The sequence below is a fragment of the Mesoplodon densirostris genome, chromosome 2 (assembly GCF_025265405.1).
Source record: "Mesoplodon densirostris isolate mMesDen1 chromosome 2, mMesDen1 primary haplotype, whole genome shotgun sequence".
Taxonomy (NCBI): domain Eukaryota; kingdom Metazoa; phylum Chordata; class Mammalia; order Artiodactyla; family Ziphiidae; genus Mesoplodon; species Mesoplodon densirostris.
The window spans coordinates 21,652,501-21,678,603 of record NC_082662.1 but is presented as its reverse complement, the minus strand read 5'-3'; the positions used below and the strand labels follow the sequence as shown (position 1 = coordinate 21,678,603).

General features: G+C 46.7%; 2 protein-coding genes across 4 annotated transcripts in view; both read right to left on the bottom strand.

Annotated features, from left to right (window-relative positions):
* The window catches only part of DHDDS (dehydrodolichyl diphosphate synthase subunit), a 34,698-nt gene extending 29,544 nt beyond the window's left edge, over nucleotides 1-5,154 (bottom strand). For 2 of the 3 annotated variants that reach the window (XM_060089206.1, XM_060089208.1), the window contains exons 1-3: nucleotides 5,075-5,154; nucleotides 4,250-4,365; nucleotides 2,085-2,201 (exon numbers count right to left, since the gene is read on the bottom strand). In XM_060089206.1, the coding sequence (XP_059945189.1) occupies nucleotides 2,085-2,201; nucleotides 4,250-4,312 (180 nt within the window). In that variant the 5' untranslated portion in view covers nucleotides 4,313-4,365; nucleotides 5,075-5,154. The other variant, XM_060089207.1, reaches the window with a different exon arrangement.
* A 4,489-nt stretch (nucleotides 5,155-9,643) lies between these two features.
* On the bottom strand, nucleotides 9,644-21,590 carry LIN28A (lin-28 homolog A). The gene is made up of 4 exons (XM_060081191.1): nucleotides 21,560-21,590; nucleotides 20,912-21,096; nucleotides 10,591-10,775; nucleotides 9,644-9,860 (listed from the first exon to the last, which is right to left on the bottom strand). Exons 1-4 carry the CDS (start codon nucleotides 21,588-21,590, stop codon nucleotides 9,644-9,646), a joined length of 618 nt encoding a protein of 205 aa, XP_059937174.1.
* Nucleotides 21,591-26,103: the final 4,513 nt, after the last annotated feature.

The following is a 26,103-nucleotide window of genomic DNA, read 5'->3' as shown; positions in this document are numbered from 1 at the left end:
AGCACTTGCTGTGTGACTGCAGGCATATCATTTAACCTCTCAGGGCCTAAGTCTCCTTATCTGTAAAATAGGATCACAATCCATCCCTCACAAGGTGGCTAAAGATACATAAAAACACAAGGTATTATTACTCACAGCATAACATCATTAATCCAATAGACTGAGAGGCTGATGAGTTATAAGAATAAAAGCAACAATTGCACAGCTGTGTACCATTTAAGTCTGCAAAGGGTTTTCACATACATTATTTCATTTGATTCTTCAAGCTACCCCTTGAGAAAGGAATTATTGTTTTCATGCCTACTTTAGAGATGATCAAATTGAGGCTCAGAAAGTTGAAGACGAGTCAAAAGTCCACAGCTCTACCGTATGAATCCATTATATGAGGTTCTAGAACAGCAAAAACTCATCTAGAGTGATAGAAATCAGAAAATGAGGGGGAAGGGGAGGAGAAGAGGAGGGAGGACAGGGTGTGCCTGGGAAGGGGCACAAAGCAACTTGCTAGAGAGATGGAAATGTTCTGTATCTTGACAGGGGTGTGGATTAGACAGATGAATGCAACTGTCAAAACCCCAAATCTGCATTTCCCTGTATGAACTTATACCTCAACGAAAAAAGAAGTGAAACTCAAATTTAAACTCAGTCCTTTGGTACTGCTCTAACCCAGTGCCACTAAAGGTGGAGAACAAACTGGAGATGAGAATAACAGTGTTGAGATGGGGAGCCTGGAGGTTAAAGGTAAGGGACAGAAGACATTCAAACAGAACTGAAGAAATAAAGCTGAAGGGCTACCTTTCTAATCCCTTATCAGACATACAAACCCATTCACTGCCACCTCAGGAAAATCACCAGAGCAAACCTGACACTTGAATAGGCTTGGGCCCTGAAGATCTTACCAGGCAGCGAACTTGGTGGGTACACCTGGGTTGGAACCCGCCACTGACCTCAGTTAATATAGGCTAATAACAACAGCTTCAATTTTTTGAGCACATCCTTTATGTCAGGTCTTGTGCCACATGCTTTTCATTGTGCCATCTTGTTTAATCCTCATGTAATCTCCCCATTTTACAGAGGAAGGAACTGAGGCAAAGGGAAGCTATGTAACTTGCAGCAGGTCACAGAGCCAGGAAGTGGCAGAGCAGGAGTGCCAATGAGTTCTGAGTGACTACAGAGCTTAAGCTCCTAAGCACTAGGCAAAAACTGCCTCTTAGTCACAAAAGAGAAACTGAGAGCAACAAACCTGAAGACCTCAGTGTTGGAGAGAACCCCACAACCACTCATTCAAGGCAAAAAATATCACTGCCCTGGCTTCAGGACGTGTTCTTGTGCCAGGAAGCTGGAATCAGTGGGCTAGAGTTTCACAAAGATTGCCATATTCCATCGTTATTGTTAAATTTACTGTTTCCCAATTTGCAGTGGGCATTAAAACCATAAAATGTTGATGACGTTTGGTTGGAGTGACGTCCTGGTTTGTCTGGCACTTTTCCTAGTTTAAGCACTTAAAGGCCTGTGTCCTGAGAAACACCTCAACCTCAGGATGGGTAGTCACCCTCTACCTTTGCTCTGGAAATGTCACTTCTAAGAATTTATTCTAAACTAGTACAATTTATAATGTCCAATAATAGTGGAGCAGCTAAACAAACTATGCCAGATCCTCATGAAAAATGTTCCACAGCCATTAAAACATATAGGTAGAAAGCTATAGATCAACCTAGAAAAATACTTGCCAAAATGTCAAGAAAAAAATAAGGTTATCAAAGCTATAGATGTAATTTTATAAATGTTAAGTCACATTGAACATATTACAAGGATTGGGATGAGGCACAGAAAAACATAAATTGTTGATTAAAGTGGTAAGAGGAGACAATTTTGTTCTTATTTCTAATATTTTGCGATGATTCACGGGATGACTTGATTTTCTGTTAATGTTGATATGAGATCTATGGCTAGCAAGCAAGCAATAAAACAGACAAACAGCTATAAAAAAAACACTCTCAAACCACAGCAAACTCAGGGCCTGGTTTTCTAGCTATAATCCAATTCTCCACAGACCATCCACCTTGGGTTCTGCAATGTGTACCCACCTCAGCCAGTTTGTTGAAGCCCTGTGAGTGACCCTCTTGCCTCTCCACTTGGCACTTCTTGGCATAGCGACGGTTCCCATCCATTATAAATGCAATGTGTTTGGGCATTGGGCCTGCCTGTGTAGTAAGAAGACAAATGAACACATCACATACTCCTCAGAGATAAAGGGAGACAATATTCCAAGCTGACAGGCTTGAGCTATATGATAGAAGCCCTGAGGAAGGGAACTGGGTATTCTGTACTTTTAGCTCAATACATAAGCATTAAGCACTTTTATTCATTTTTATTTATGTTTATTGAGCCCTTACTACATGCCAAGTACTATGCTGAGCTTTTCACATTTCATCTTAATTTTTTATCATACAAACATACGAAGTAAATAGTGTTATCTTCATTTTATAGTTGAAAAAACTGAGGCTCAGAGAGGTCAAGTGACTTGCATAAGTCACACAGCCAAGAAGAGACAAAGTGGGGATTCAAACTTAGGTCTATGTGCTTTCAGAGTTCACCTCCTAACCATATGCCTTTAACCACCACCTTGGTTTCATTAGCCTTCAACTGGAAGGCACAGGAAGGATATTGATGGGTATGGCCAAATGTAAAGGGCATCCTCCACATAAAAGAGGCATACACTTCTCAGTTTTATCCGAGTCCTGTCACACAGGAATGGGGGCCTCATATTGTTGGATCTTCTTATTTTACAAGAGAAGCCAATCAAGATTTTTATAAAAATTTAAATGTCAGGAGCCATTTGAAAACAAACAAAAAAGACATTGTGGGGGCAAACAAAGCTTCTTACCTGGCCTAGAGCAGACTTCTGTTGTCTATCATAGCAAAAATTCACTCCTTGGGCTATTTTTCCTCACTGGAGGGGCTCTTCATAGACCACTTCCCCTGCATCTCCCAAAATTTTCTACTTTTGTCCCCCATGTATAGCCATAAAAAAAAAATTCCGGTAAAGTCATGCAGCTTGTTCTTCCCAACATGTGACCGCAGTGGTTCCTTGAGGAGATGCTTTTATATTTCCTGGACTGCCTGAGATCACCTGGCATTTGTGTGGGGGTGTCTGTGTGGGTACAAGGCTTACTTACTCATAAATTCACTGCTACTTGCTGCTTGACAGCCTGTGGCTGAAAAATAAAACCAAGCTGACTGGCTGCAATATCAAACCCTTCATATGAGGAGGATATAACATTGCTGTGATTCCTAGAGAAAAAGCTGAGGGAAGATCTAGGGAGTGGAGTGTAGGAAACAGAGTGATTGTAGTCTTCAAATGGTTGAAAGACAGCCCCAATAATAGTAATTAAAAACTGCTAAACACCGTGCTGAGTGTTTTCTATGTAGTTTCATTTAATCCTCAAAATCACCATATAAAGTCACATGGTTAATAAATGATAGAATAGGACTTTCATTCATGTTTGCCTCCAGAGCCCTCTTAACCATTATGCTCTACTGTCACATCAAAGAAAGATTAGTTATTTTATCTAAACCCAGAGGTCAGGGACTTCCCTGGTGGCGCAGTGGTTAAGAATCTGCCTGCCAATGCAAGGGACACGGGTTCGATCCCTGGTCCAGGAAGATCCCACATGCCGCAGAGCGACTAAACCCATGGGCCACAACTACTGAGCCTGAGCTCTAGGGCCCGCAAGCTACAACTACTGAGCCGGCATGCCACAGCTACTGAGGCCAGCACGCCTAGAGCCCGTGTTCCACAACAAAGAGAGGCCAGCACAGTGAGAAGCTCATGCACTACAACGAAGAGTAGCCCCCGCTCACCGCAACTAGAGAAAGCCCGCACACAACAATGAAGACCCAACGCAGCCAAAAATAAATTAACAAAACAAAACCAAAAAAAGCCCAGAGGACAGTACTAGGAATAATAGATCAAAGTTCTAGGGAAACAAATTTCAGGAAGATCTAACAGTCTATGCTGCCCAATGATATTGGGAGGTCTCAGGTTTCCTGAAAATGTGAGAGTTAGGACAATAATCTGCCAGAAATGTAGACCTGGAACTTACCTGCAATTCTAAGGCTCTTTGATACCACTGCTAAATTCTACTACAAATCCATAAACATCATGGGTTACCCAGTTTTTATAACAGGTTTTGATATAAGATTACCCAACGAACCAAAAGGCCAACTGGTGCTTTGGGCCACTGCTCACCTTTATGATGTTGGCACAGAACCGCTCCCAAAACGACAGCTCTCCTTCCTTGATCCATGACATAGTTCTTGCCTCAGCAGAAGAAGCACAGAACAATTATACACCAACCAGGTAACCTTGTATAAACAAGACAGAGAATTCGAAGTCACCACACCTGCAAACAACTATGGCTGACTTGCAGGGATTCACCAAAACGGTAGAGATCAGCCAGCATCAGAATCCAAAAACACTGGCCCTGGACTTCCCTGGTGGTCCAGTGGCTAAGACTCTGCGCTCCCAATGCATGGGGCCCGGGTTTGATCTCTGGTTAGGGAACTAGATCCCACATGCCACAACTAAGAGTTCGCATGCTGCAACTTAAGATCCCGTTGCCGCAACTAAGACCCGGCACAGCCAAAAAAAAAGAGACACTGTCCTAAGCCTCTAGTCTTTCACCACCCAGAATTTATAAGCCAATAGGACCTTTGGGGCAGAGGCCTTTCCTTGGTTCTATGGGCTTGGTGGACCTTGCTCCCATCTCCTTTTTTCTCAGAGTCTGCACTGCCTTTTTCTGAACATGTAAGTCTGCTTCCTGTCACATCATAGTGCTTACATCCTGATCCTTCCCCTTCTTCCTTCTCCATCTTCCACCAGGCTGTTTCCCACTCTCGGGGCTCCGGGTCACTAATCCCTTCAGTTGCTGTACCTGTTACCTCCTACCCCAGAGATTTCCCAATTCTTTACTCCCTCACTTGTATCTTCCACTGACCCCTTTGTCTCTCCCACAGCTGCCTCCCGCTCAGTCATCTCTCTCCTCTTCTCTAATCCACCCCCTGAATCCAGCACCTTGACAGTCTCCGCCAGCACCTCTCAACCGCTCGAGGGGACCGACACTTCCTCACGACGTGGCGCTGGAAGAACACGTCATCGTTGGGCGCTAGGACACGCTTCTGCCGTCACCTAATGGGCGGGGCCCTGGCCTGCGCCTGCGCGCTCGGAGGAGGAACGGAGATGAGCGAGAGTTCTCGGCTGTTCGCACTCCTGGGGCGGGGCGGGGTGGGGTGAAGGGGATAACCGCGCGCGATACGCGGCTCCGGGCCACGTGCGAGGGACCCGGCTGGGGAAGGCGGGGTTCAGACCACCTGGGAGAGCCGAGAAGTCTGTAGACAGTCAGGCGGGCTAGGTTACGGGGCAAGAATTAGGGGGTCCCCACCTCAGAAATGCTGGGACTTTTTAGCCACTGGTGGCAGTTTGGACTGTTGAGAAAAGGGGTAAGGCAGCGTCCTGCTAACTGGAAGGCCGCAGCACTGGCTTTAGAGCTCTGGTACAAGTGCTTTTTGTTTGGGGTTTTTTTTTGGTACAAGTCTTAAAAATCCTGTTTTTATACTGTTTTGTCTTATTTAGTGAATTTAATCGTTTGCGAAGTTCCTAGCCGTAGTTAGCCTCACAGGGCACTTAATATCAGTCCATTTTGTGCTGATTTAAGGCACTCAAGATTTTAGGATTTGCATTCTCAGGACCTACCCAAAGAACTCAAAAAAGGGTTAGGCCAGAAACAACTCTAAGAATGACTTCTAAAGTTTAAGAAAGGCCATCAACTAACCCTGACAGAAAAATCAAGGGCATTCATTCTGTACCAAACCTTTAAAGAAAAGGGTTGCAGGAATTTGAGGCACTAACTCACAAAAGATATTGGGAGTTTAGTTTTCTCAAAATTAGAGAAGGGAAAAGAAAAAAAAAAAAACTTTATCATTTTCAGAGAAGCTTCTTGTAGTTTCTTACTTTGGGTTGCTGTCAAGGAAACAAGGCAAGGAAGAGATACTACAGTCATGACTCCCGATTCATTACGTTTGTCTTCCACTTTCTGATGAAAGGGTTATTTTTAACAGAGTGAAATGATCAAAGAATGCCCTCCAGAGATGAGTAACCCACCCATGAATAGTCTCTTAAGCTTTTCCATCCTTCCTGCTTTGCATGTAGGTTAGTAAGTTTCTGCCTAGCTGATTACTTCAATTTTGCAGGAAAACCATTTACTGAAGTCCAGTAGTAGCTTGCTACTTTTAACATCTTCCAATGTCAGCTTTGACTTTTGGTAGGAAGTCCCTAGAGGGATATATGAAACTTCTTATCCTTGTTCTGTTAACGTTTCCATGCACTTTGTGTGATAGTTGGTATGCCTCCAATCAAGTCTTTCTTTTCTAAACCGTCCTTCCCTTAGGGGGAGCTAGATGTTTAAATTTAAAAATACAGTGTTCATCAGAAGGCCAGTGAACTTGTTAACATGTGTTTATAGCTGGTCAGTGTATCTCCTCTGGCCTCAATTTCTCCAGTTTCCCGTGTATTTCCATCCCTGGGTTGCTGCAGGGGGTTAATTAATTAAGATTTGTAAAGGGCTTTGAGGAGCAAGGGACAAAGTATTATTAGGGTCTCATGCCCCAAGCCATGGCCCCATCCTTTCATCCCAGTCAGTGGCACAGGCAACCCCATTCTTATGCATGCCAAGCCCTTAATCCCCTCTTGAATGTGGCAGCTTCCAAGGAAAGGACAAGAGGCCTTAACTAGAAACAAAAATCCACTGTAATGAGGTGCTAAAAAGACTGAACTTTCAAGATTCACTCCTAACAAAATGGCTGAACAGAAAACTTAATGGTTCTTCTTGTGACTTCTGAGTCCCAATCCAAGGAAGTGGAAATAATGGTAGGAAGAAAGCACCTTAAATATCAACCAAGGAGATGACAGTTTCAGTACCAATAAGTCTTTATTCATTGTATTTTCCCAAGGAAAAGAAGGGGAAGGGAAAAGGGTCAGCATGTGTGTTACAAAATGATAGCAAATGGGAAAGGAAGTACCTGGCACAGCAAAATCAACCAACAAATAAACACTGCCCAGATGGGGTCACCAAAGCCCAAGGGGGCTCAGTCTCCTGCAGTTCAGTAATGAGGGGAAGGGATGAAGAACAGGTACATGCTTTTCTACCCTCCCGCCCTCCCCATAAATTCAAGATTTCACACAAAGCTTTGGTTTCTAGCAGTAAACATGGAGTTACATTCGTCCGTCTCCTATTAAACAATTTTGTGGCCACTTTGACATAAGTTTCTTGCACCTGCATAAAAGTTCCTGAGTGACTTGGCTATACATTCATCTTTCCCTTCATGGTCTCCCAACCCCACTTTCTACATGGAAGGCCCCCTCGTTGCTCCTCTCAACCCTAAGATTAGAGATTAAAGTAGGTTTTAATCCATCCAAAGACAGCAGTCTGTTTGGCATGAATCAAATCGAGGAATGGTCATGACTCAGGAGACTGAGAACAAGGGATGGTGAGTTCTTAGCTTCTTCAGGATTTTTGCACAAACTGTTTAATCACAGACACCCCACAAATTAAACGTATAGGTGTATGGACTATTTTGGGGGAGGGCACGAAGGGGGAAAGAAGAAGGGGTAGGAATACAGTTTTTAGGACAGAAAATCTTGTTCGAAATAGGCAGGGGAAGGGGAACACAAAAGAAAGTGTAGTTCAAGACCTCCCACTTCAGGAAGAGGGGCCCCCAAGTTTATGTTTCAGATCTTTTTGGCTGGTGCAGACCTTTTGTCAAAGATGCTTTGGCTATTTTTCTCAATATAAGAAGAAGTTTGTAAACAATAAAACCCCAAAAGAACATGGAGAAGACCAACACATTATATTTACACAAACTAGGCCACCTAGCAATCACCAAATCAGCTACTTGTGAAGTCCTACGAAGTCCAGACAAATACAATAACTAGAGGGGGGCAGCAATTGGGGGAGACAAGAACCCAGGATCAGACACACATCACCCAATGCGTTCTATTGCATTTGCCCCGTTACAACACAGTGAGGTAGGTTTGCAGTGATCTCACAGCATGTAAACGAAACCCCCTTTTCTCCTTTAGCTACCATGACACTAATTACTGCTGCAGCAGGGCAGGACACTGGCTCTGGAAACCACAAAGAAGCCATCACTGATGGTCTCTCTGGAAACCAAGGAGGAAAAGTCCAGAATTGTTAAAGATTAAGGATCTTGTCCTTGCTTCATATATCCATCCCTGGGCAGCTCAAGATGGGTACAGAGGCATCATTCTTAAAACCTGTCCTTACCAACTCACAGTTTTTACAAAAACGCATACAATACACCCTGTTGTGTATGTTAGGCCTAGCCCAATCCACTGAAGGATGGACCTGGTATGTAAAGCGAGTCCTATTCCCTGGGATTAGAGGTCTGGAACAGGAATCCTTTATCACGCATACAGATGACCTCTGCCTAATCTTGGCTTCCCCTCTCTGCACCTTTTACCTGGCCCAGCCTCTCCTAACCTCTCTGTACCACCTTTTCCTGTTCAGACCAATTTCCAATCTTTCAGTAGAAGGAGACCAAGTCATGAGGCAACCCAGTTAAAACCTAGTCTCCCATGAAACATTGAAGATGGAGGGGTTTCAAGAGGACACTGTGGCAGAAAAGCCAGCTCTAATTGGCAAAAATGAGGTAGTTCAATAGGCTATACGCTCCAAATAGTTATTCTCTCTGGTGATAGAGCAACAAAAAGTATTCCTGCTGTGCAGACCCGGAGCTGCTGCCGACTTATCCCTGAGATTGCTCACGTACCTGAGAACACAGTGCAGGAATGAGGGCCTTAGATTAAAATACACAAAAATACAAAACCAGAATATTTATATTATGAAAAAAAAAAGTTAAAATGCACAAGATACGTCATTCGCACACAGCTAGTGCAGTTGGCATCCTGAAGAAAGTGGGACCCAAGGTACAGTCATCCAAGGGAGCAAATAAATAAAATTGTATTGGCCCAGAATGGGGTGGGAGTGAGCTTAGAAGCAGCAGGTCTGCAGCTGTTCCCTCAACCCCCCTTTTGCCTATCATCACAACCCACTGCTTGGGACAGTTCTCTCAGCACTCTCTCCCAGGAGGAGGTTGTGAGCAGACAAGATGTGGAAAACCCTGCCTTACCCCTGAGATATTTCCTCCCACAGAATGTAGTGGTTTGTGGGTTGGGTCCATCAATCTGGTCTCATGCTTAATCTTTTCACTCTGGCACAGGAAATATTATTCCATATCCTTCTTGAAGAGTAAAACAACTTCCCTATGCAGGCCACTTTCAAAAGCTGGAGATTCTGGGGGTGGAGACTCAGATAAAGCATGCAGGAAGGGTTACCCCCCAAAGCCCTCATGTGCATTTGGATAGAGCATGATTGGAGTTTCTTTGCCTCACCCCTTCCCCCCACCAAGAGGGAAGAGGGGGTGACGCTTTGGCTCCCGGCCTGAGATATATGGCAGTGCCAGCTGCCCCCTGCCCACCCTAGCCCCACTTTCTCCACTCTGCCGATTGATGCCTCTTCCTCAAAACTTTCTGATCACAAACGGACTAGCCCCCACCCACTGTGGCTCAATTCTGGGCCTCTGGGAGCATGGCAGGGCTGGGGATCTCTTCTTCCTCCTCCCGAAAGTAGGCTGGTTTTCCCTGTGAGCTGGGAGCTTGCTGGGCCTTCAGTGGACACGAGGCTACCATATGGTTGATGCTCTGGCAGAAGTGGCACTTCTTGGGCTGGGGTGGCAGTTTGCATTCCTTGGCATGATGGTCTAGACCTCCACAGTTGTAGCACCTAGCACCAAGCAAGATGGTAAAGTTGAGAGAAAGGAGTGAGAAGAGACCACAAGCCTTCCTCTGAGAGAGGACACCTGGGCTCCGGTTCAAGTTGTTACTATACCCACTTGCCTTCCTAGAAGCCAATTTCCCCACTTACAAAAGGAGGAACATGACTAGATGACTCTGAGTCCTTTCCAGATACGTAATTGTCTAGATGATATCTTCAGATTCGTGTCAACTTGAAAATACCAAGAACAGAAATCCTGTACCCCAATTGGGAACTACCATACCCTTAAAAAGAGTACCTGTCATTCCTTAAAAATATAGAAGAAATTAAAGGAGCCAGACTATGTGATCTGTTTGAGCACAGAACTAAGATGGAAGAAACCAGCCATTTGGAGACGTGAAGAAGCAACAGGTACAGATACACCATCTTGTACTGACCACATCCACTTTCACATCCATGGTCTCTTTTAGTTCTAAAATAATCATGTGAGGTTAGTATCGTGATCCCCGTTTAGCAATCGAGGCTAGTGCTAACAGAACATAATTACTTGTCAAGTAGAAGAGCTAGGTCATGAAGTACCCTCCTCACACACTGCCCTCTCTTCACCTCCCACATCCAGGGGCCGCAGGCTTCCTTTTACCTTTGGCAATCTGGTCCAAGAAAGGGGCAAAATTAGGAGAGTTTTCCTCATCCTCCGCATGTCCCTCCCAACCCACACAAGCTGTCTTGCAATCCATACCTGTCTCCCTTTGATCTGCGTTTCTGCATGTTCTTCCCTTTGGGCCGCCTCTCACTCCCAATACAGAACACCCCACCAGGGCCGGTGACTCGGATAGATTCCAGGCCCTTGGCAGACTTCTTAAAGGTGAACTCTACGGCCTCACCCTCCTTCAGGCTCCGGAAGCCCTCCATGTGCAGCTTACTCTGGGGGAGGGAAGCATGGTAGATTTTAATGTTAGTCTCCATGATGACACCAAAACCAAAAACCCTGCATGCACATGTTCCTCTAAGGTTGGAAGAACACTTCCATTTTATCGGTAAAGAAAGTGCGACTCAAAGAGTCATCACGATTAAGAACAAAATATCTACATCACATTAGGAACAATCATTAGGAAAACAGATGCCATAGCATTTTTTGCAGCTATTCTCAAAGTTCTAAGAAAAATAAAACAGAAGAAAAATTCTTAAACATAGCATTTATAAGAAATCAACCAATGTAAAATTGTAAAATATAAAGTAACAGGCCTGGGGCTTCCCTGGTGGCGAAGTGGTTAAGAATCTGCCTGCCAATGCAGGGGACATGGGTTCGAGCCCTTCTCCGGTAAGATCCCACATGCCGCAGAGCAACTAGGCCTGTGCTCTAGAGCCGGTGAGTCACAACTATTGAGCCCGCTTGCATAGAACCCATGCTCCACAACATGAGAAGCCACCGCAGTGAGAAGCCCGAGCATCACAAGGAAGAGTAGCCCTGCTCGCTGCAACTAGAGAAAGCCCGTGTGCAGCAGTGAAGACCCAAATGCAGCCAAAATTAAATATAAATAAATAAATAAACATAAATAAAAATAAAAAACAAATAAAGTAACAGGCCTATACACTTAAAAAATGTCAGCCATGAAAGACAAACCCCAGAGAAGTAAAGAAACTGAATGCAACACGTGACTCTGGATTGGATCTTAGAACAGGAAAAAATATTAGACAAAAAAAAGAAAAAAAAATTAGAACTGACAAAATTTGCATATGGAATGTAGATAAATGTTTCAATGTTAAGTTCCCTAATTTTGATCGCTGTACTAAGAGTAGGTTAAGAGAATGGCCCTATTTTAGAAAAAACACACTGAAATATTTAAAGATGCTTGATATCTGTCTATCTGTACAAAGAAAAAGAATAATAAAGCAAACGGGACAAAATATTAAGGACTGATAAATCTGGGCAAAGGTTATATGGGAGTTTTTAGTACTATTCTTGCAACCTTTTCCCAAGTTTGAAATTATATCAAAACAATGTTTCTGAAAGTTGAAGGGAAAAGACAGTATGACCCAAGCAGACAGATAAGTGGATTAGAAGGGAAAGTCTACTGGGAGATCCAAGATTAAGTGGAGAAATCAACAGGTGAGGAAAACAATTCCATAAATACTATTGAGAAAACAGTTATCCATTTGAAAATGAAGCCAGAAATCTACACTTTGCATCAAAACATATTTCGGAAGAATTAAATATCTCAGTGTTAAGAGGAAAAAACTTTGAGACAGTTTTTTTAAAAATCAAGACAGATAACTAAACTGATAAAACTACAAAAAGCTACTATAAGTCACTAAGAAAAAAGAATCACAGAACAGAATATAAGCAGGTAATTTGCAGGAGGACTTAGCATGACACCTATGTTCAGTATCTCACTTGTGCAAAAAAACAACAGAAAACAAAAATACCATGAAGCCATTAAAAAGAATGTAAAGTTGTAAAGTCCCCGTTTTGTTCACTGCTGCATTTTGACACCTAAATAATGCCTAGAACATTTTGGATGAATGAACAAGGAGGTAGGTTTTAATTATTTAACTTGGGAAGATGAGCAAATTGTTAAAGGAAAGGACTTCGAATAATGTGTGGAATGATCTCACTAAAACACTGCATGTTTGAACCAAAAAAAAAGGAGTTATTCACACAGCTAGTTGAGTGGCAAAACCAGGGTCAGAAGAACCCAGGGTTTCCGATTTGAAGCTCACAGCCCATTTCACCTTGCCACTTACTGCGTGCGTCAACAACACATTAGTGGAGCGACAGCCTCTCCCAGACCCTGCCCAGAACAGGCTTCATTATAGATAGCTTCCAAAACATCCAAAGAGCACGTCATATATGTCAACAAGGCGCAGTCCTCATTGAAAATGCGGTTCAGAAGCAAAAGGGATCATCAGGCACCCAGTCCTGGCTTGAGGCATGTTATGCTGCTGGTGGTCGTGACGGGGCAGGGTGAATATTTCAAACTGGGACTTAGGTGAAACATGCTCTTTTGCCAGATGCGATCCCCAATTCCTCGGTCATTTACATTTTTGTTTTAATTTAGATGGTACTGCTTAAGACAAAACTTCCATTGAGGTCATTGGTTAAGAGCATAGGCTCAGGTGCCAGACACAACCTGGTTCATGAAATGCCGTTTCTACCAATTTCCAGCATCATGTGTGACCTTGGTCAGTCACTCACCTCTGGGCCTCAGAGAACAGGATAAAAACCTACCTTAGGGTGTTTTTTGGGTTTTTTTGGTTTTTATTTTGGTTGCACTGGGTCCTAGTTGTGGCAGGCGGGCTCCTCAGTTGTGGCCCGCCAGCTTCCCTGTTGCAGCACCGCGTGGGCTCTCCAGTCACAGCAGGCGGGCCCCCTTAGCTGCGGCTCCAGGTTTCCTTAGCCGTGGCATGCGAACTCTCAGTTGCAGCATGCATGTGGGATCTAGTTCTGAGACCGGGGATCGAAGCTGGTCCCACTGCGCTGGGAGTGCGGAGTCCCATCCACTGCACCACCAGGGAAGTCCCTACCTAAGATTTTCATGAAGATTACGTAGGTAGGGAAACATCAAGAATATGTGCTCAATAAATATCAATGAAGTATTCCAAAGTTTGGGGATCCTTTCTTCTTATTCCCACAGGAACAGCCAGAATTGTGATGACTCCCCCCACCAATCTTGATGTGGAGCATTAAAGCAGAAAATAAAAACATTTCAGAAAGGTGAAATCTCTTTCCCCCTCCCTGTTGTATAACAACCACACTGAATTTGATGTTAAATCTGACTTGTCTCTTATTGAGCTGGGACAAGCCAGTGAGTCAGGAGGTGCTGGAGGAGCCAGACCAAGAGCATTCTTGACCCAGGCAAACCCAGCTTTTCCCATTTGCCTAGTGGGCTCTTAGGCTGGAACACTCCCAGTCCTCGCTGTGATTCAGCAGATAGATAAGTGACTAAGAGCCAGGGTTTAGAGTCTGACAGCCTGTCCCCGCTTTCTGTGCTACCCTACAAAATGGAGTAAATAATAATTTTATGGTGGTGCTGTGAGGGTTTATGCATGAAAAGTAGTTAACACATAGCCTGCCACACCTAAATCCTGAATGGCGATTATCATCAACCTCTTCAGACTGGATGAGGGCGGGGTAACAGTGACAAAGAAGTGTTAAGAGACTGGGAATTTTAACTCTAGTTTTTATCACTAACTGGCAGTGGAAACTCAGAAAAACATCTCCTCTCTGAGCTCCAGTTTACTGAGGACAGCACTCTCCTCCATCCACACCTCCTAGGCTTACTATGAGAACCAGAGGATAGTACAAATGGGGACATATGAAATTGACCAGCCCTCTCAGCTCACCCACTCCATCACTGGAGGATTTGAGGTCTGCTTAAGACTTTAAAAGGGTGAAACAAAAACAAAAACAAAAACAAAAAACCCCCAACCCTGCAGGCACCTCACCATAACCGGTCAAGATTTAGACTGGTGGTCTCCAGGGGTGGCTCCCGGGGATGGGGGTGGGGGCCTACCCCGCCCCTTTCTAAAACACATAGTTTGAATTCCTCTCTTATCAGGTAGGTAATCGGCGTGCAGCCCCACGGAGCCTGCCTCACAGGGCCTGCATCCGAAAGGAGCCTGAAATTCTTGCTATCACCCCACCCCACCCCCAGCCACACACAAAGCGGGGCCCGGGCCCCGCCCCTCTCTCCATCCCCTCCAAAAAGAAAAGACCCGGGGGGGGGAGGGGCAAGGCTTGAGCTCCCCCAATAGAGCCCAGCTCCGGGGAAACAAAGAGTTGACACTGGCTGGTTCTGGTGGTCAGATTCCTGGAGTTCCAGAGGCTGCAGATTCCCCCCTGACTCCCCCCCACCCCACATTCACCGCATTCATCAGTTCCTTCCTTCCTCTTCACATAGGGGTTATGGTCACGGTGAGAGAAACGGATACAGAGACACCTTTCTTCCCCAGTCAAGCTTGCTGGTCTGCCAAAGTCACCGCCGCCAACAGCCATCTTTCCTTCTGACCTGCTCTCCCACCTTTCCAGGGCTTTCAGTCAAACCTTTTACTCAGGGACCTAATTAGGGTTATTTATTCAAATAAATTATATTAAAGGTGGGAGGGAGGCAGGCCTCCCATCTTCCTTTCCCAACTTGTTTGAGGTAGGAGGGTGGGCAGTCTATAGCGGGGAGAGGGGAAGACGGCATTTAATCAGACAGAAAACAGTTACAGGAGGCATTTCTCTTTTTTTTGGACGGCAGGGAAGGACTTGGGCCAGTTACAGTACTTAGTCCTGCTCCCCTAATACCTCACCACTGCCTACTCTAAGCTCCCCCCACATCAAGTATTAGGCCTTTATAACTTAGGGATAGAAGGGACCTTAGGGGTCACTCAGGGCACGTGGAGTGAAAAGCTCACAGGAACCCGAGTTTCCCTCAACTTGTTCTATGAAATTTGGATAAATAAGTTCTGGTTTCTATAATCATCTGTAAAAGCAGGGGATCAGACTTGATCAAAGCTTGGGTTTCTGGCTTTTCTGCAATACCCAGGGCCATTCCAGCTCAAGACTACCTAGTGCATGTTTATACCCTCAGTTCTAGGTGCCTAGCAGTGCACAAACATTTGTAGAAGAAACTAAGTTCTCTACTATCTAAAATGACTCATATTTAATTTTATTACTAATACTTACTATAGGCTAAGCAGTGTTTTAAGCACTTTACATGTTGTAACACATGTGACCCTCACACCAAGCCTGTGACGTAGACCTTATCATGCCCCCTTACAGGTGAGGTCACAGAGGCAGAGGGGTGAAGCACCTTGCCCAAATTTATAGTGTGAGAGCCCCGAGCAGACTGCAACTAGCCTGACTCTATATCCAGCACTACGCAATATAATGCAAGACGCACAGCCGTTTAAAAACTTTCTAACAGCCACAATGAAAAAGTAAAAAGCAGCAGGTGAAAGTAACTTTAATGACTTGGTCCCAAGGCGTCCTCGCAGTTCAACCCAAGCGTCATTCCTGAAGGTAGGGTTTGGTAGGAGCTAGGAAACCAATGGGTTCTATTAGAAGCAATTTATTTATTTAATTTATTTATATATATATATTTTTTGCGGTACGCAGGCCTCTCACTGTTGTGGCCTCTCCCGCTGCGGAGCACAGGCTCAGCGGCCATGGCTCACGGGCCCAGCCGCTCCACGGTATGTGGGATCTTCCCGGACCGGGGCACGAACCCGTGTCCCCTGCATCGGCAGGCGGACTCTCAACCACTGCGCCACCAGGGAAGCCCAGAAGCAGTTTATTTTGATGATGTGTGTGTCAGGGAGGGTGGGGAAAAGAGATCCGTCCAGAACCAAAGGCTGCGAGCGTACAACCCCACACACATCACCTCTGCTCAGACACACCGCCAGGACCACCGGCTCCAGCCTGGAGCTCTCCACCAGATGGCGCTGCTCATCAGCCAGGCTGCACAAAGGCAGCCGGGGGAGACGGGAGAAGAGAGGAAGGAGCCGCGCGGTTCTCAACTCTGCACGCAAGTGTTCACCTAGATTGATGTTCCCAGCTCCTTAGGGTGGGCGTCTTCTCCTTGGTCCTTAGGAAAATGGAGTCGCAAGGAGACTTAACTCTGATGAGGACCCAAGCCAGGATAGGTCCCCACCCCCCCACCACCTACCCATGGAGTGAAGAAAGGGTCCAGGAGTTTTAAACCAGTAACCCAGCTGTTGCTCTGCTCTGTTGACAAAAGCCATTTACTCTCCTTTCCAGTCTGAATTAAGTAACTCCAAGCTGCCTCTGTACTAAGTGTGTACTATTCTTGAAAGTTTTCTCCTCCTCCCCCCCCCACCTCCTTTGACCTCCCAGATTTAACACTGATAGTAACTGCTATTCTTGCCTGCAGGAAGAAAGGAGGGGTGATTTGCCTAGGGCTGTTTCTCAAAAAAAAAAAAAAAAAAAAGCACCAGCAAATTCCAATAGGTAGTTTGATTAGGAATGTTCCAGAAACAACCTTGCCCTGGAGAAAATCACTGAAAACCACTTGTATGGCAAGCTTGTGGTGTCACCAACCACAAGCTTTGCTCATGATGGTGGCACAGCCTTTACTTGGGACGCCGTCTAGAAAGCATGTCTCTTCAGAAAGAGAAGGACCCAAGAAGATCCCATAATGCTCAAACCAACTCATGTGCTTCTCTGCCAACTTCCTGAAAAAATCCACTCATTTAAAAAATAGTTTCCTATTAAGATGGAAATGAAATAACTAATGAATGACCCATCAAACCCCTGCCTCCAATATCCTGTCTGGAGCTCAACTGCGATCCATTGACATTCTCTCTACAAGCTTTCATGGTGTTTCTACCGAGTGCCAGGCCCTATTCAGGCCCTAGTCCAGAAAGAGAGAGCAACTATCAGTTAACATTCCCTCCCTACCTCCAGCCTTTTGTGGCTGGAGGAAGACTTCTGCTGACGAGGACCCCCAACTGTTAGTGTACTCCTGATTCCTCAGGGGACCCATATTCATTTCTTCAGCCCAAGTGCTTACTAGAAAATTAACCAGACTGCTAGTCTCTCTCTTCATAGAGTTTACCGGTTAGAGGAGGGGTTAAGACAAGTACATCAAAAAATGAAACATAAGGTGGGTAATCAGAGGCACTAGTAAGGTTATAAACCAGGTGGGAAAGATCCCTTTACATTCTCCCTGCCCCCATACCCAAGAGCCCTACTCTAGATGGGCCTGAGGTTGCTCTCACTACCCCCCCACTCATCCTTTTCAGAAAAAGCAGGCCACGTGGCTTCAGCAATTTCTCGGTATTGGAAATTTCTTCTCCTAACCCAAACTTGGTCCCTCGGTCAAATTTGGGCTCTTCTTTTGCCTCCAAGCCTTGTAATACAGCATTTTAGCCAGAAAGCCATTTTAAACAGACTTGGGTTCCAAAGAGCTGTGGGAGAAAGCAGGGGACCTTTTCCTCATTTTCAAATTTCTACAAATCTAAGGGGTTTGGGAGTTGAGCCACAGGAAAACAGGAGGTAAGCCAAAACTCTTAAAATGGCCATAGAGAATTGAGAATCCTTGGTGAACCTCAGGAAACCAGGAGACGGTAGTTAGCTCTTTCTTGTTCCACCTTGCGATGTATAACTGTTTTTCAACTGGGGGTGAGTTTGCCTCCCAGGGGGCATTTGGCAATGTCTGGAGACATTTTTGGTTGTCGCAACTGAGGGATGCCCAGAATGAGACATTATCCTGCTCAAAACATGTCAATAGTGCTGAGGTTGAGAAACCTTGATTTAAGGGCTGGCCACCTGCCATTATTATGATTCTTAAATTCCCCCAAATTCAGGGACAGGAAGAGAGTTCTAGCATAAGACCTGTGGTTGAGTAAAAGGGTTGTTACAGAAGTCTCTTTGCTTTATGGGTTTTATTTACTCATTTTTTAAAAAAGCTAAAGGTAGGTTTTCTTTCCCACTCATCCACCCCTGTGGGGCACTGCGTGTTTGACAGGGAGTGTAAAAATAGTGAACAGTGTGTTGGGAACCAAATAGGCCCAACCTTGGAAGGGAAAAGAAAATGTTTAATTGCTCCCCCCTCCTCTTTCCTTAGGAAAGGGGCTCCCTGACCCCCTCCCTTAGCAGATGTTATCTTAGGACAATTATCCTGCTCACCACCCACCCTGCAATTCTAGGGTACCCACCACCACCAGCAGCCAAAGGAGAGGGTTTCTTGTTAAAGAGAAATGTCTTACTCTCTCTCCTCTTCGGGAACACGCCCCTCCCGCAGGAGGATTTTTAAAGATTGTCCTGCATCTACCTAATTCCTCTATATTAGATCCCCAGGGAGAGATTTCAAATTTCTCAAGTGCAGGACCGGAATCACTAGTCTGACTGCTATGGTCGGGTTTGAGGATCAACCTAAGCCCCAGCAGTGCACAATCGAAAGACAGAGCTACCAGGTAAGGCTCAGGGAACTTCCACCATTGTCCTCTGTGACTGTTAGTAGGGGGTGTTAGGGAGACAAATTCTTGATTCCTTATCCCAGCTCAACTCCTCCTGATAGCTTATTCAACTGTGGAATGTCCCTGGACATTCCAAGACCCTAAAGTCCAGTTATCTCCCAGCAAACCCATCTGAAATAACGTGGTATGGGCTCCACTCCCCAAACCAGAAGGTCCCTGCTTTCCTTTATGCCCTCCAATATTTCCCAACTGCTTTCGATCCTAAGGGTAAGTGGGCTGAGGCACAGATCCATTTGCTCAGGAAAACCTTCCTTGGGAGTTGGATATCACCAAAGAACCTCAGAGGGGATACATTCCCCTCAGTCCTTCCCTATTCAACAGCCTTTGGAAGGGAGGCAAGAAAACGCTGGGTTTGACTCTTTTATTCCAAGCCTTCCAAAGTTGGGGAAGCTGTCCAGTCATCTCCAGACCAGGAGAGATTTTAATCTCTTTGTGATCAGATAAATGGAAGAGTGGGGGAGCTGGCCACCCCGCTGAGGAGGGCCATTCAAAGCTGGTTCCTGTAATAAAGTGATTTAATAGATCTAAAGAGGCCAATTCCCTTCTTTCTCCCACAATTACTTCCTGTGGGTTATCATTCACATATGTAAATGAGACAGGGAAGGGGGCAAAGCCACCAGCCAGAATTAGTTGTCTGATGGGGAGGGGGTAAAGTTGGGGGTGGAGGAACTGGGTGAAGCAAGGGGGTAGCCAAGCATTCTGCTGCCGACCCTTCTGGAAAGATGTTCTAGTAGCCCAGTGACCACAACATTAACTGGTGGGCCCCCGTCTCCCCATATCCTCTATTTCCCCTGTTCCCCCCATTCTGTGTCCTCGCTGAGGGCCATGCTCAGAGACTTCCCCCGCTGCCTCCAACTACTCCACCCAGCATCTCCACCCCTCCCCCTCCAGAATACCATCCCTCAGGCTCCAACCCTTAATCCCCACATCCTCCTTTCCCCTCCCCCACTGCTCCTAAAGCCAACCTCTCCGAAGTAACCCCTCCATGCCCGGCCTGGGTGTCAACCTACCGTGCCTGGGATTAGCAATTTCTTCTCAGGTCCAGCCCCAAACCTCCAAAGGTGGAGGGAACACAAGCAACAACTTCCTTTACGTGGCTGTTGTGTGTGGCTTGTGCCCAGGACCACAGAAATGCTTCTAAGATATTCAGGAAGGGGTGGCCAGGGAGGAGGGAAACCTGAAGTCTCTGGTTCCTTGTTTGAGGCTGGGAATGTTAGGACAGCAATCAATGGCTGTCTGGGGCCATAAATGCCAAGCTGAGGAGAATAGGTCCAGAGGCTAGCCTCCCTCCACCCTCTGCCCTGCGACACTGAATTTCACCCCCACTGTGCTGCCTTGCTTTAACTGAGAACTTGGGGTTGCAACCTAACTCCCTCTGAGCCTGGCCCAGTAATCTAAGGCCTGGGCTCCTTGGGTTTTCTTTCCTGATAGGAAATGAACAGTAAAAGCCCAGAGAGTGAACCGTGTGCCTGAGACTGTGTTCTTGAGGAACTTTCAAGCCCCCAGAGAGATCCTTCAAGGATCTGCCAAACCCACCCAGGCCCCAGAGCTTGAGTTTTGGGTGACCACCTGGGTGAGGAGACCCCGCTGACTTCTCAGCTTTACGCCGTAGGGTCCCGAAGTGGTTTCCCTCCCTCTCTGCAGGCCGGGAGCTCCCTCCATTCACACCATAGTGAAAGGCGCGGGCGCTCAGGGCTCTGCTCTGACCGGGCATGTGCTTCCCTGGCCGGCCTGCTCGCCCTCCCCCCACTGGCAAGCACAATACAACCTTAGTTCTGCCACATGGGGTCATCTCCCTGCCCCCTGCCCCCTGCCCAGGGGAAAGAGGTAACAGACACGTGGTAAACCAGAGGGGTTCCCGGAGGGGGGTAGGGGTGCTGATACTCGGCTCTGCCCCCAGCTCTCGTCCCGCTGGAGTTAAAGGGGACTCAGAACTGGGGTGCCACGGCACAGATGGGAGAGCACAATGAGGGCCCTTGATCTCCCTCAACCCAAGAGCCGAGGCCGTCCGCCCACCCTTGGATCCGCGCGCCAACATCCCCTTCCCGCGGCAAAGTTACCGGGATCGGTCTCACCTGGTGCACAAAGACATCCACCGGGGGGTCGAGTGCGACCCCGGCGCGGGCAGTCATGGACAGGAAGCCGAATCCCATGCGCACGTTGAACCACTTACAGATGCCGGCTCCGTGCAGCAGCTGCGGCTCCTCGGCCGCCCGGGCCGCGTCCTCCTGCGCCTCCTCCGGCGCCTTGGCGCCGCCACCTGGAGATTGGGAGGGCGCTCAGCTGGGGGGCCACGGAATTGGAGGACCCCACCAGAGACCTGGCTAGGAGACCCGAGTGTGCAGCCCGCGGGTGGACACCCAGGACGCTGCAGACCAAGCTGCCGGCGAGAGAATACCTGTCCCGGCTGCCTCCCGCGCTCCCCAAGCTTAAACTGAGGCCAGTGGTGCCCCGAAAGTTTTGCTCATCTTCCCACAACACGTTGCCCGGGGACAGACGGCCAGACAGGCCCCTCCTCTTCTCTGCCCCCCGCCCCCGTAGCTTCAGCTTGCACGCCACTGGGACACCAGGGTTCCTTGCTCCAGAGATCGCCCCCTGAAACAGGAGGCCGCAGACTTAGGGTCCTTCGGCTAGCCTGGGGGACACTTCCCCCACCTCCCTTTTATGTGGCTTCTGGGCGCCCCTGCAGCCTAAGTTGTCCCCAGTAAGTCCCGAGGTCGAACCTGCGAACTGCTGGTTTGACACAGAGCCCATGGTAGTCGGCTGAGCCCGCGGCCCCGGGCCCCAGGTCGGCCGGCTGCTGGCCCCAGAGAAGTCCGGAGGCAAAGGGGTGGCTCGGAGAAGAGGCTGCTACATCTTCCCCAGCACAATAGCGGTGGGAGGGCCCACGGCTTTTCAAAGGCTCCCAAATTCTAAAAGACAATGACCCAACCCCCCGCGGGCAGCCCCCCTCCCCTCCCCTCCCTCTCCTCTCCCCTCCCTTTCCCTCCGGCTCCAGCTCCGGCCCCCACCCCCCACCCCCGCCCCATCGGTCTCTGACACCTCTGGGGTGTCCCTTCTCAGAACCTTGAGGTTTGACACCCCCCGCCCCCCCCCCCCGCATCTGGAGATTGGGGCTGTCAGCCCTAGAAGTCTTGAGTACCCGGGAATTGGGATCCTGCACTTTAAGGACCCAGTGGGGGTCCCCAAAGCAGCATACAGGTGGGGGGCCTGTGTGTGGGGGGGATAGTTTTAAAGCCACGTGACTGCTCCCACACACACTCACACACCACCCCCACCCCCCTTGCACATAATTATACATTCCAGAGAGTTGGGGGAGGGAGGTGTGAGCCTGGCAGCGCTGGCCAATCAGAGACACAAACCACCTGTCAAGGGAGAAATGGATGAGCCCTCCCCCTCCCCCATCCCTTGAGCGCCCCTCCCCCTCCCTTCCCCTTCAGGTCTCAGAGCTGACCCGGCAGCTCAGCGCTGACCCGCTCTCACCCCCAACCCCGTGTGCTTAGATAGACCTGGAGTTCAGGACACTAGGAAGCCTAGGATGGGGAAGCAGGGGGGAGGTTGGAGACCCAACAGGGCTGATCTCCACTCCTGACCTAGGTGCAGCCTCTCAAAGTCTGTCTCTGACTAACTGAATGTCTCTGCCTCCCTGCGTTTCCGACTGAGTTTTTCTGGATCTCTCAAAGCGCTCCTAAATTGATTCTGTGTAAAGAATCCTTCCTTGTTTCCTGTGTCTAAAACTGACCCCACGTGGAGTTCCCTGAGAGAACAGGAGGGACCCAAAGAGGCTTGAAGGGTGTTCCTCTCTCCACCAGCTGCCCTCATCCTGCCCCCATTCCCATCCCATCCCTATCCGTTGCTGGGATCCCGACACTCTCAGGCTCCCAAACCCTCCTCGTTTGAGCCCCATCCTGAAGTGCGCTCTCTTCCCCATCGTGAGGTTGGTAGGGGAACTGGAGTAGGGGCTCTCCTCATTTGAAGAGTTAGCCTCCCCTTCTAGAAGATAAAGAGGGTTGGCCAGGGGGGTGGCTAGTGCCCTGGTCGGAGATGGACAATGGCCCGGGGCTCAGTGCACGGCCCTGGCCCTGCCCCTTCACTTCCGGTGCTCAGTTCAAACTGGACAATGCCAGCTCCGGCCAGTTCCCCTCCCCCACTGCTACAACCCATTTAAAGGGACAGAGCCTGCTTTCGGGGGCATCCGCTCGCTCGGAATTCAGTCGTCTCCACTAAGTGTGCAGGAAGCTCTCGTGTTTCTCACCCTGCGCCCGCGCGCGCGCACGTGTGTGTGGGTGTGTGCGCACGCGCGCGCACGTGTATACTTGAGAAACAGAGAACGGGGAGGAGTGGGGGTAGGGAACGGGAAGATGGGGAGGAGAGCAAGGGGCTGCGAAGAGATTATTTCTCTCTTTCCTGCCAGGAGTGCTCTCCAAGAGACTAAAACTTCAGTATAAGATGGGGGATAGGACTTTGGGATAAAAAGGACAACAGTGGCCCTTTGCTACTCAGCCTAAAAAAATACAAATCATTAAAAAATATCACTAACAATGCCACACTCCCATATGAGGACCCTGATTTAGATCTTCCAAGAGTTGTGCGAGTACATCAGCCAAAGCCATTTTTTATATATATGATACTCCTCACCCAAGTCTTATCTCCTCCCGTTACTAGCCCCCTTAAAATATACTCTCTCTCTGTACCCCTGTTCCTAAGATTCAGGAGCAGGTGACTGAGGTCTCGCTGAAGAAAAGAGGGAATAAGGGAATTTAGCGCTCTGCTTTCCCTTGGTCTGCTCTCAAGTCAGACTTGTTCCCGGCAGGGTCGACCAGCTTCTCTGTCCAGGGTCCTGAAGGCGCCCGGAGCTCTGTCCACGGTGCTGAATAGAGACCCGCTCTCCTGTCTCCCAGCTCCCAGCTTTGAGAATGCCTTCTTGAGTTCTCACCTCCAAGTCCTTCCCAGAAAACCTGGTTCTTCTCAACTCCCCAGTGACCCTGACACATTTGAGACGAAGGAACAGACTTTTCTGAACGCTAAAGAGAGGGCATTTCCAGACGTACATGATTCTGTGAGAGCAGTGCAAGTATCTCAAGCTCCCCTTCAGAAAAATGGGTATAACTATGAAAGTAGCCAGAGAGTGAGGAAAGAGGAAATAATATTTTTGATTCAAATAATATGAGACTAGAAGAGAGACTAATCTTTTTTTTCAAATTATTTCTCTAATTATTAGCACTTTTCATGGGAACACAGACGTTGGAATCAGATTGTCCATGTTTGAATATCTATTTATAGCTCTGAAACCTGGGGCAACTTCTTTATCTTTTTTATGCCTCAGTTTCCTCCTCTGCCCAATGGGGATAATGAGGATTTAACTCTCAGAGTTATTATGAGGATAAAGTTAGATCATCTAGGTAAAGCTTTTAAAATTGTGTCTGACATATAGTTAGTTCTTAACAATGAAAATTATTACTATTATCATAGCTATTGTGCACCTGCTTCTGTGATCTAGAACTTGCTGGACCATTTGCTCCCTGAGGATTTGGATCATTCATGTGTTATTTCTTTCTGCATCTTCTCTCACATCCTTACCAGTATTTAGCACAGTGGCTGGCCCACAGAAGACACCCAAGAAGAGTTTCCTGAATAGGTTTTTTAAAATTTATTTTTTATTGAAATATAGTTGAATTACAATGTTGTGTTAACTACTGCTGTACAGCAAAGTGACTCAGTTATACATATACATACATTCTTTTTCATATTCTTTTCCATTATGGTTTATCACAGGCTATTGAATATAGTTCCCTGTTCTATACAGTAGGACCTTGTTGTATATGCATTCTATATATACCAGTCTGAATAGGTTTTGATTGAAATAATGAATGTTGTTACGACAGTCATAATACTTATTCTTCTAGGCTGCCTCTCTCAAGTCTAAGCAATACAAACCCAGGAAGGCTCAGGACTCTATAAAGTTGCACATGTGGAGGCAGAGGATGATTTAGGAAGGGACACATGGCTCCCGACATAACTGATTCCTCATCCACATTGGGTTGTTTCCATGTGGGAATTGGAGGCTCCTGACTAAACTTTCTCCCTTTCTTGGGTCCCCATCTCAGTGAAAACTTATTAGGTAGCTACTATGATCCAGTCATTGTGCTAGCTCACACATTTGGTGGAGGAATCAGATACATAATATGCACTAAGTAGTGTAATGACCAAAAATGTACCCCCAAAAGTAAAGAAGAAACATTTCCTGCCATCCAAGAAGTTACAGTCTAGTTAGGGGGACAAGACATGATATAGCTAAGTATTGCAAATTTCTTGTGTATTGGTTTCTGGGAATAATATTATCTAGGTAAAAGGAAGAAAAGGGAGCTCTTCAGAAAAGACAAAGTTGTCTAGTATCAACACAAAGAACATCTCCCCTTTATAGTACTTTGCTAAGTTTCTCTTGTGTAGGCTCATATCTCCATAAAAGGAAGAGTTGAACGAGGTCTTAGTAATAATAATAACTCATCAACATTAAAAAATATATATATTTATTGAGCACTTCCTCTATGGCAGGCATTGTTTTAAGTGTTGGGAGTAAACAATCCAAACAAAAATCCCACCTTTGTGGAGCTTATATTCTGATAGGTGATAATAATAACAGCTATTATTTATCAAGAATACAAGCACTTTTCTTGTCTCATTCGAGCCTGTCAATAAATCTAAGTAATAGGTATTAATGTTTCTACCTTACAGGGGAGGAAACAAGCCTAATGAATCAATACAGCTTGGCGGATATAACTCAGCTAATACATGGCAGAGACATATTTGAACCCATATGTTTGACTCCAAAGCTCACATTCTTTCCACAGTCCCAGTATGTTGTTATCATGACTGGTACAGTCCGCATTTTACCAATGAGGAACAAGATATGTGCAAACAAAATGGCTGTGAGGGGAGACTATATGTTCTATATAATTAGTAAATAGGACTCAAGCTTGTGATTCCTCTTCCCTGGGCCAGAGCTCTAGTCTGCCATTTCTACTGATCACCCTCCCCCAAACTCCTTGACTTTCTAAATCAAAGAGCTGACAAGAGCCAAAACAGGTCCTCTTTTGGGCAATCATCCACATCCAGCTCACATTTCTGAAGTGTTTTGAGAACCCTGTGGTGAGGTCCAGGGTGGTTGCTTGGAATTAAAGCCTTGACCATATGCTAATATGAGTGATGGTGTGCATTTGAAAAAAGTATTTTCCGCAATGTGTCCCTCAGGATACTAGTTCCATGG